At 35.8% G+C, this 11,026-nt stretch overlaps 1 protein-coding gene across 6 annotated transcripts; it reads right to left on the bottom strand.

The window, feature by feature from the left end:
* Nucleotides 1-10,424, bottom strand: LOC121253047. Of its 6 annotated transcripts, none has more exons than XM_041152942.1 (16): nucleotides 10,196-10,422; nucleotides 9,947-10,052; nucleotides 8,865-8,933; nucleotides 8,613-8,729; nucleotides 8,446-8,519; nucleotides 7,463-7,565; nucleotides 6,866-6,908; nucleotides 4,423-4,485; nucleotides 3,074-3,300; nucleotides 2,391-2,511; nucleotides 2,205-2,305; nucleotides 1,876-1,989; nucleotides 1,630-1,800; nucleotides 1,396-1,539; nucleotides 1,169-1,314; nucleotides 1-497 (listed from the first exon to the last, which is right to left on the bottom strand). In XM_041152942.1, the coding sequence occupies exons 1-16, from the start codon at nucleotides 10,257-10,259 to the stop codon at nucleotides 484-486; spliced, it is 1,677 nt and encodes a 558-aa protein (XP_041008876.1). In that variant the 5' UTR covers nucleotides 10,260-10,422; the 3' UTR covers nucleotides 1-483. The 6 variants fall into 6 exon arrangements, 3 of the variants coding, with proteins under 3 accessions (XP_041008876.1, XP_041008874.1, XP_041008875.1); XM_041152940.1 differs by having other exon boundaries at nucleotides 1-501; nucleotides 10,196-10,420; XR_005938338.1 differs by having other exon boundaries at nucleotides 362-497; nucleotides 1,436-1,539; nucleotides 10,196-10,424.
* Nucleotides 10,425-11,026: the final 602 nt, after the last annotated feature.

The following is an 11,026-nucleotide window of genomic DNA, read 5'->3' on the forward strand; positions in this document are numbered from 1 at the left end:
TAATTAAAGAAAGTTATATTCCAACTAGCAAGTCATGTTTACGAAAACTAAAGTGAAAATACGACAAAGGAAAAGAAAGTTCATAAAGCTACATGAGGCCAAAAAAGTTGACACAGCTCAAATCAAATTAGCATATATTGTAAGACTCACTAAAACAAAATCGTTGAGCATTGAACAACATTAATCTATTACATACTATGCAGGAAAAAAAAGAGCCAACAAGCATTATGTACAAATTACATTGAATATGCTTGATTCCTGGCACAACTCCAGAGCACATTGATCAGTGACTATTGTGATTGCAATAACAGCCGCATTTGTTGCGGCAAACATGATAAAGCATCGGCTTCTAGGGATCATCATCATAAGGTGCATCTGAGGCTGATGATGATGGAAGAATTAAAATTGGCCTTCCATTATGTTCAATTCCTCTAAGCATGGATGCATGAGCTGGGTGATAGGCCAAAGTATTTCCCGTCAAGTTCAAACGCTCAAGACTACCTAAATAACAAGCATAATACAGTCAGGTGTCCAAATGTTCCCAGATTTTGAGTGGGGGATGACAACACCTCGTGTGTGCTAACAAAAGAATGCTACTGTTTTGTTCACACTATATGGAGGAGCACTTGCAACACGATAAATATTTATTCAATTTTTGTATAACATGGCTTTCCAAATGGATGGTACAATTAGATTCGTGCAGCATTTGACATTGTTTCGAGTATCTTGGTTCTATCAAATTGAGGAAACGATGATACAGTGTTTTCTGAACAAAAGAATATGCATATAGTCTGTTTCTTCACATTGGCATGTTGTTTAATGATCTAAAGCTACAAGTGCAACAGTACAACCAAAATGGCAATAACAGATGCAACTCAAATTGATCAATACTCTTTCTTAGCTCGATGAATATAAGGTTGAGTAAGAAAGTATTTCTCTGAGCTGCCCTAGTGACTCCATATGGAGAACTAAGTAGATAGAACATTGTTTGCATCTTTGTATATGTGGTTTACCTTAAGCCACATGATTCACATCTACAAAACAATACAAATTATAACATTAAATCTAATTTCATATAATGGCGTTATCTAATATTGTTGATACTAATAGAAAGAAACCATAATACCGATACAAATTTTAAAATGACTGAGTTGTCTAAAATAATTACCTTTTGCAACTTTCAGTCCTGAACAGATGATGGTTAAGGATTCTACAGGCATAAAATTATATGCTGCATTAACTTCAGTAAGTTCTGGAGCCACTGTCATGAGTTTTGACAAAAACTTGGCAGTTTCAATCCCCCCACGGTTTTTGCTGCAAGGAACCCATTAATATATTAATTTCCATAAGCAACAACAGAACTTGAAGAAAAGCTACATAGGTATCAATTCAAACCTTATGTTGATTTTGACTAGCTTCAACTCCTCCGTCATACCTTCATGTAGTTCCTTAAAACCAGACGATCCCAGTTCAATACCTTCAATATTCAGAACTTGAATGGATGAGTGCAAAAATTTTCCCAAAGCTACTGCAATCTGGCTGGAAGACAGTAAAACAAACCAAACATTTATGAAGTAGAAAAATCAGTGATAAAACATAAGTTCTATTCTGGTGTCAACCAGAACAAACCTGCCAAGGAAATTATCCGCCAGAGATAGAGACTTCAGTGGTCCTTTAAAGGTTGAGAGGGCATTTAGAAGCTCGGTTACTGCATTGCAAGAAAGGTCACATTTCTCCAGATTCAAATAAGCCAAGGAAGAGCATCTTTCAGAAGCTTCAACAAAATAGGGGATTAAACTCCTGAAAGTTAAAAGACAGCGTGTGAGAATGTGAGAGTACTGCGTCCAAGAACATATGCAAAGAAATTCAGCTCACCTGATTCCTTCATCCTCAATGAAATTGTCACTTATATCTAGGACCTCCAAGTTAGGCATATGAACCAGAGCATATCTTAGACTGCCCACATCATTTTTCTGTAGATTGTTACCCCTAAAATCGGAGAAGTAACATCAAAGACAATTTTAAAATCCTACAAACATTACCAGCATTGACTTTTTTGTGGCAGTTCATATCCTTTAAGAAATGGGCACAAACCCAGGGGTATAACTTGTGCTGTCATATTTTTCAAGATGCTATAACCACCGAGTTGACTGGGGGGATGATAATTTTCAATAGAAGACAACTTTACTTTGATGGTGTGGTACCTCAGGTTGAGAACACGTAAAGATTGCAAGGACTTGCCAAAGGATGATGAGAAGGGGTCACTTGAGGATCTTTTGTTAAAATCAGAAAGCCATCCTGATATCTGCAAATGTCAGTGAAGCTTTCAGTTGGTTTACCTCATAAGAATATGAAGGATATAAAAGATCTGATACAAATGCATAACTCACATTGTTTTCTGAAAGATCAAGTACAGATATGCTGGAGGAAATATTAAGAAGGGTATTGAAGGCCATATTTACAAAATTTCGGCCAAGTTGGCTGTCACATAATTTTAATGAACGCAAGGACCTGATAGCAAAATAACAGACTTAATGAGTAAGAGCAGATACAATTGGAGCAATTTGGTATATTAAATTCAACCAGATATTGAAGTATATAGACAGCTTTAAAAGCTTAATGCTTATGCATATCAGACATTCTTACTTCCTCTTAACTGGCAGTCATGGAACATGCAAGCAATTAACAACTTTTTTCAGAATTCTTTGCAATGTACAATATGACCTCTGTAGTGTTGGTCAAAGAAGAATTTTGTTATTTTTAAAACCAAAGAAGAAAAGGCAACAAATACAAAATATCTACAAAAATGCTGTGTAGGGCACTTGACATAGCCTAGGCCATGACAGCTTGAAAAAAAATTAGAACCCAAGCACTATGAGAAACAAAGAACAAAATCCAAGTATTGCTGTAGATTTCAAGTCTTGGAATATCAGTAGACAGTAAATTGTACTCGTGAGGTCAGGCTGCAGCATTGAGTTACAAACTTCAAGACTCTGGAGGAGCTTATAAGTACATTAGACTCCCTAGGCACTGAAGCTGAAAAATAAACAAACCATTAATAGAACAGATGTACCTTCCTGATGATAAAAATGATTCAAGCCCCATAGGTAATCGAACTTGGTTGTTCTCAAGAAAGCTTGATGTGATTGAGAAGTTCTGTATTCCATGGGTCTGGATACCCTTCATGATTAGAGAATTACAGATTCCATTGAAGAAATCTGAAGAAAGCTTGCAGTGAATGAATTCAAGAGATGTTAATGTTTCACTGTTCTGGTTCAGAAGTCTGCAAATCCCATCAAACTGAAAAGGCGTGTGTGGCAAATTAGCACATTAGCAGTTGGAAGGAAGCATTTAGAATTTCACAAAAGCTAAAATCTTCAATAATAGTAACGAAATTTAAAACATTAGCCAGTAAGGTGCTTGAGCATGAGCACTATATGAAGATAAAACTTTCTTTCATTACATGGTGTGTTGTGAATGTATTTTGTTCAATGAGTGTGGTAGCACTTCTAGGATTTTAAGCATGCCTTTCTGACCAATAAACATCTCAACAGCCCTGACAAGTTCATAGAAAAGGGGCAGAGTTGGATCTTCATGTCCACCAAGAATCTCACATGCCACTTGACCAACTTACACCACTTTCTTGAGAAATTTTGGTCACGATTCAATTTCTTATAGATTCCATTTAGATGCTCCTAAGAAAATGATTTTTTCCCTCGTGTCATTGAGTACAGACTGAGATGATATTTGCCTTGAATTGGCATCCTGTAGCACCATTAGCCAGTCTTCATAGCTTATATGCTGTCCGAAACAATAACTTCCCTTTTTTATTTCTACTTGAGATGTCCATGTTATAGGATGATGATGTGTGCCTTCCATGTTATGAAAACAAGTTAGATTGATCATAGGTCCACATGGTTTCCTATCAGGCTTTTAGTCAATCTTTCACATTAAATGCAAAATAATATAATTATGCATGCATTTTGATAGAAAATGGCTTATTTAAAGTGATGAATCCCTCACTAAGATGATGCTCCAAAAACTAGGCATTGACAAATTTTTTCTTTTGTATGCATGTGTAGAGAGAGAGAGAGAGAGAGAGAGAGAGAGAGAGAGAGAGAGAGAGAGAAGAGATCAGATAGAGTAAAAAGGGGAAAAAAAAACTACCTTATCTCTATTCAATTACCAAGGATCATGAATGACCCAATGTTCCTCGGACCACTATCATTGTCATGAACAAATGGGAATTAAAGTTACAACCTTGTTATCTTTGTCTTCAGTTATTCTTGTTTCAATTTGTTCTTTTGTAAATACTTTCATCCTTTTACCAATGAAGTTATTACTCTCACACTTCACATTTATAGTTATAGGTGCATAAGCGTCCTCTAAACTTAAGAACACAGGAAAAAGAAATGATCTTACATGCTCTTTGGATCTAATCCACCTAAGCACCAAGCTCTTTAACTTGCAATTTCTCAATAAATGCTGCAACAAAATAATGTTAAGAGGTATCTAAAATAAAAAATGCCAACAAATATCAAGTATGTATACAGATACACATGTGCACATGCACACAAACTGACATATGCACATGTGCATGCATGAGGTCAAACAGCCCCGATTCTTTACGCCAGCAGAAAATTGTGTAAGACGGTTCATAGCCCTCCTTGCAGAAAAACATGTTAGTAATTTTTTTTTCAAGTAACAAATAGGTGTCGGGTTGGGGGGGAGAATAATGACAGAGAAAGCACTCCTTTTTTTCTTTTTTGTTTCCAAATAATTTACTCAAGGAAATGTAGCACTCAAAACACTATTACATCAGTCATATACAGAAAGGTTGAGGCACAATCTTAAATACTGGTTTATACGAACAGTGATTCATTTTTTGTGGGAATTGGATTATCATGGGTCATGCCTCATACGCTGGTGGTTTTTCTAGCAAGCTGGAGACGCCTCCAAGGTAATCCACAAGTGGCAGCAATCTGGAAAATGGCTCCTATATGTTTGTGTTGGTGCATTTGGCAAAAGAGAAATAATAGAAGCTTCAAGGATCGTGAGAGGACAATGGATGAGCTTAAAGTTCTCTTTTTTAAAACACTGTTCTTATGGGCAGGGGTCATTGATTTTAATGCACAAAATGCCCATGATTTTCTACTTCCGGTTGTAAACCCTAGTTAGATACTTCTCATGTATACTTCCTATGTCCTTGGGCTATGACTTCTATTCTTATGAATAAAACTTCTTGATTACCTATCAAAAGAGATTAATATGTCTGTCCACATTTTCTTTCCCATTTCTTTCCTACTTGTGCCAGCAGTGGTACGTGTAAGACAGTTCATAACCCTCCTTGCAGAAAAACACGTTAATTGTTTTTTCAAGTAACAAATTGGCATTGGGTTGGGGTTGGGGGGGGGGGGGGGGGGAGAATAATGAAGTAGAAAGTGCGACTTATTTTTTCTTTTCTCACTCTTTTAAAATAATTTATTCAAGAAAATGTAGCACCCAAAACCCTATTACATTAGTCATATACAGAAAGGTTCCAGCGCAATCTTTGTTTTTTTTTTTTGGCACAATCTTAAATACTGGTTTATAGGAAATGTGATTCATTGTTGTAAGATTAATAATAAGATATCTGTCCACATTTTCTTTCATAATTCTTAAAAGGCACAATTGTTGAACAACTTAAAGCCTGTAATGAAATAACCAGTGTACTCATTTCCACTTAAAAAAAAAAAAAAAAAAAACCTATTTCATTTGTTTTATTCTTCATGGGAATAGTTATTCCTCGAGATGAGAAATATCTATTCCTTTCCCTTCGGTAATAGCACATAAATTAACATTAAAATTATAAATTATAAAACTAAAACCGAAAATTTCTAAAAATAATAATAATAACAGGGCAAAGCCTAGTGGCACCCTATAGTGCTCCAATGGAAGGCTCAAACCACATGACTTATACTCTAAAAGGACTAGTCAATTATACAATTGGAACCCTATTGGAACCTTATAAAGAGCAAGAACTTCTCATTCCCAAGTAATGTGGAATCTCATACACCACCTACCCTTATTCTCATCATATGGGGTATTGCACACCCTTGGTGCAGCCCCCGCATGAGGGGGTGGAGGAGCATAATGGGTGGGGAGGGGGAAGCTCCACCCTCTTCATTTTGGGGTCGCGACCTTGTCCTTGGGTCCAACTAATGAATTGGAATTATTATTCAGGGTTCTTTTCTAGTATTACAATCAAACTAATGATGGGAATAACTATTTCATTACAACTTCTTCCATTCCTAGTAATATTTATTCCTTTTCCTAGGGAAATAGTCATTTAGTGTATTGAATGTGCGATAAATGTATCAAAAACACACATATTAAAGAATATGAAACATGAAAATAGAGGAAACAACTTTTGATGAAATACAAGAGCTGCCAACTTAGCAGTATAATAACTATGCTATAGACATGAAGAAAGGTCAATCATTAACAAGACAAAAATGCTAAATAAAACTCCTTGTCTTGTAGAACATCACTCCAAAGGTCAACCATTCTATCAATCACAACTCACCTTTGTTGTACAATTTCAAGAAAACGAGACATGGAAATACACATATGAGTCAATAAGAGATGACATGCACTGCAATAAATTACCTAAAGTTGATAGCCAATAAGTGTGTGTAGTTTAACAAGTCACCTAATCATCGGTTGACATTCATAGTCCTCGACGATCATTCTACTTAGCTACAGAAGTGATCCAAAACATGCATTTAATCCAACATCAATTGAAACAGAAATGCCGCATTCAGATTTAGAGACTAAAGACCACCTCAAAAAGTCACTGGCAATATCTCCTACTGTCATAACTTACACAAGTTTCTGCTGTGCAGAGTACATTTTGAAGTCTTATGCATCTGCACAAAGAAAAATAATCATGTAACAACCCAAACCATCCATACAACTCAAAAAAACTTAAATATAATAGACATGCTAGGAAAATTCTTATAGCCAACATAATCTTTTGTTTTCAGTAAGAAATTTCATTAGAAAGAGGTACCTAATGTAAACTAACTGTACCAAAAAAAAAGGCCAGCCTAAAAGTTGCAAAAAAGCTCAGCTGATCTATAAAAACCCAAAAAAAAAAGGAGGAACATAATGCAGCCAAAAGAAAGATCCACTCATGCAGCAATCTAAGAAATAAAGACTCAAGTTAAAATAAACAAAAATAATATCATTATCACCTTGTATTACCCCATTTGCAATAAATATTGATGAAACAATGTGCAGAGTGAAATCAAAGGTACATGTATGAAAACAATCTGGATAAGCAGATGCAATAAAAGCATAAATATGCACAAGGATGGAGAGCAGAATACATAAGTTATGATACAACTATCTTCCAGCTAATAATCATTACAGAACATTGGCATAAGCTCTCATAATATAAAAACTCAAGTTAAGAAATTACCTAGAGTAGCATCCAAAGTGTTGGCAATGATAAGATAACTTCAAATAGTCAGAAGTTACATGATTTGCTTTTCCATCAAAACCAATACATTTCAATGACGCGTCTGCAAAGAACAAAAAATAAGGAAACAGATTGTTTATGAACTTAGCAAGGTATCAGCAACTGCAAGTATATACCCAGGAAAAGGACACATCATAAAGGATGAGACAAGTCTTATTTTATTCTTTTTTCTATAACTAGAATCTTCATACCAGATGCAAAGGGAAACATATAAAGAAGACAATGCTAGTGATGTGTGTGTATTCACCAAAACTTGGTAATGAAATTCAAAAAGCTCAATGGAATCAAGGGGGAGTTCTCAACCATTGAACCCTTGTTCCTCAAACTCTCTGCAAGAGGCATGCAATATTAAGGTGGAAAAATTTAGTTCCGGAAGAATACATTGATCAACATTCGTCAAATGCAATATGTTTCAGACATGCAAAAGAATATGTGAGATAGAATGTTTCAAATGTGCTATACGTAGTTTCGGGATTATAATCATCAATAAAAATAGCACAGATGCAATTATTATATATACATGAAAGGAAGCAGGTGATGATGCCACTCCAGCGCAGGTGGAAACTTAAATCCAGTTTGTATTACAAGGTTCTACTGACTTTATGATCTAAGATGGAAGCCACCTTCACCAAGAATATTCAAGAACCCCTAGGGGTTGGCTCGAGTGGTAAAGGCCTTGGGCTTGGGGTATGCTCCCCCCGGATCTAAGGTTCAAATCCCCTTGGATGTAAACAATCTCTAGGAGCCATCGGACTGGGGGATTTTCTCCTTGAATTACCTGAGGTGCACTTGGGGGAAATTGCTTGCCAAGGGCTTGTGCACCCCCGGGATTAGTCGGGACGTTGTTCCTGAACATTCGCTGCCAATCAAAAATAAAATATTCAAGTATAACTGAAAGAAAATGAAAGCATCATAGTTAGTACCTGGAATCCATATGTCACCAATGCATCCAGAAAAAGCTGGAAGCAGAGCCATCTCAGCTGCCTCATCTAGGCAACTGTTCAACATCACAAAAGGGTTGCATCTTGAGCAGAAGCCATCAATGACTAACAATACAAACTAAAGTGTTTAAGTCACCGGATGGACATACTTTTGCAGATGAGTTTCCCAATACATCTCTTGCCAGTCAACTGGTTCAATCTGGCCAACAAGATCAGGCCAACGCAAATTGAACCAAGCCTTCCATGCTGCATTGAAATTCCAATACCTATGATAAAATAGAAAATAAAAATAGTTCATTTCTTATGACTTGTTCTTTCCCATGTATCCTCTCTCAATTGAATAAAGACTATAGAACATCATGTCGTTGAAGAAAATATGACCCTATAAAATTCTTCCAAACCTTCCGCGTTTTCTTCTGTTTCTAAAGCGATCATCAGTAAATTCATGGTCATTCCGGTCGTCAAATGGCCTGTTCAAACAAGAAATAAGATAAGATAAAAAGAAAGGGCATGCAAAAAGGCAACAAGTAGTTCCTGCTTGTCATTCTATTGTTGTTAAGAGGGTCCCCTTCAGGTCTGCAGTTCTTGTTGATAGATTTCAACAGTTCTTACTTATCAAATAAAAAAAAAATTAGCTCCAGCAGTAGAAATGTGAAATAGCTATATTCGCATATGTGCCTAGTATCCTACTAAGTGAAGTCTCATAAGAGTTGTCCTGAAAAGTCAGAATGCAATCCTTCCTTCTTTAGGTTGAAAAGGGTTCCAAACAGAAGGACTTCTCTCCTAAAAAAGTCTATAAAAGTCTTGTCTTTGTGGTATACTTCCTGTAGGTCTTAAGGTTCGAACGTTTGGGTGCAAACAATTTCTAGGGGCCATTGGATTGGGGGAACTTTCCCTTGAATTACCAGAGGTGCACTTTCGAAAAGGTCCTTGCCAAGAGCTTGTACACCCCCAAGATTAGTTGAGACTTTGTTTCCGAACACTCAGTGACAGTAAAGAAAAACTTTAAAAAAATAAAAATAGATCTTGAGAAGAAAAGAATCTTATCTTTTTTCTCTTAGGAAATCATGATGACATATCACCACAACCCAAATAAAAGAGTTACACCTTTATCAGATCTCTCATTAATGTTTGCAAAGCAATTAGTTATAATAAACATGGTCTCAGATGGCTACTAAACTCTTCAAGCGATGCATCATACAGTTTACAGTTACACATCCCCAAAGCTGGCAGAGGTGGTCTTTGATCCCAAGTCTCTACCACCGCTTCCAGAAACTTTAGCAGAGCTCACTCTCACCTCCTTCACCAATTTAATTTTAAAAAAAAAAAAAAACCTACACTTGTGCAAAAAAATAAAAAATAAAAGAAAAAACTTGTGCAAAAAAATAAAAAATAAAAGAAAAAATTGGTGAACTCAACTGCAACTACAGAAACTCGATGGATATCTTATATTTAACAAGTTTTCGGTTAGAAGTAGGTGTACATTTCCGTCTGCAGCTTTTGCAATGTAAATGGGGGCAACCTCGAAACTAAGGTATCGAACAAATCGCAGGGAAGCTCGTAGACAGCCGGTACAAGATCATCATCCCCTACAACTCCATAATCAAACAAATCAGTCATTTTGGAGATTACACTACCTTCCTACTACAAATTAAGCATTCAATTTTAAAAATACCTATATGCAGAACATAAGATTAAAAACCATAATTCGTTAATTAACAAACGAAATTACCATGGATGAGTTCTTTCTTGATTGACTCCATGCATAAGGATATCAAAGATGGAACCTTTCTCATTCTTGAAGTATGAATTTATCACACTCTGCAAGAAAATAAATTTTAAGCTCAAATAAAATTGAGAAATATCTAAGCTGTATGGTGGTTTGCTCGCTTTAGCACGTTGAAGAAGAACCCGGGGATTGGTAGATACTAGAGGCATTCCGAGTCCAGAGACGAACCAACGGCGTCGTTCCTATTGTGATTGCATTCCAATTATTTTTTTGTTTTCTATTTCTATTATTGGTAACTATGATGTTTTTAAAATTTCAGAAATATTATTTATGTATTTAATGTTTCAAAAACTGTATGTTGGGAAAATATATAATAATATAATAAAAATTACAATTAAAATAAAATTAAGACGAAGCCAGTTTGGACTGAGGTACGAAAATATCGCTCTCTTTAAAGAGATTTAAACCATCTGCGGTGTACAAAGTCTCAAATTAACCGGTACAGCAGAACTCCTATTGACTTAACTCCAAGATACAACAGCTCAACTGATCATCGTATAGCCCGAACCAACTCTACACAAGTTTTAGAGCTCAAAGCTCCACCAAAAGAAGACATTTCTTTTTATCTAAAAAAACTCTCAAAATTATCTAGGTACAACCCTCTTTATTAATCTCTCTAGAGATTTTTTTTTTCTATAAAACAACATTTCTCTCAAATGAAAACTAAAACTCGACTAATCCCCACTTCTCTCAATAAGCTCAACCATTTCAATAAAAAAAATAAACGTTTATTTCCATCAGGCAAATGGGCATTCAAGGAAAAGAAACTCTCAA

Source organism: Juglans microcarpa x Juglans regia, chromosome 2S (genome assembly GCF_004785595.1).
Source record: "Juglans microcarpa x Juglans regia isolate MS1-56 chromosome 2S, Jm3101_v1.0, whole genome shotgun sequence".
In the NCBI taxonomy this organism is placed as follows: Eukaryota; Viridiplantae; Streptophyta; class Magnoliopsida; order Fagales; family Juglandaceae; genus Juglans; species Juglans microcarpa x Juglans regia.

Excerpts from the sequence above, each read along its gene's own strand:
- LOC121253047 (XM_041152940.1), bottom strand. The coding sequence starts at position 10,259 with ATGAGAAAGGTTCCATCTTTGATATCCTTATGCATGGAGTCAATCAAG. Across the intron at positions 2,512-3,073 it reads TCATTTTTATCATCAGGAAG|GTCCTTGCGTTCATTAAAAT; the intron begins GTACATCTGTTC and ends TTTTGCTATCAG. Across the intron at positions 1,990-2,204 it reads TTACGTGTTCTCAACCTGAG|GGGTAACAATCTACAGAAAA; the intron begins GTACCACACCAT and ends CTCCGATTTTAG.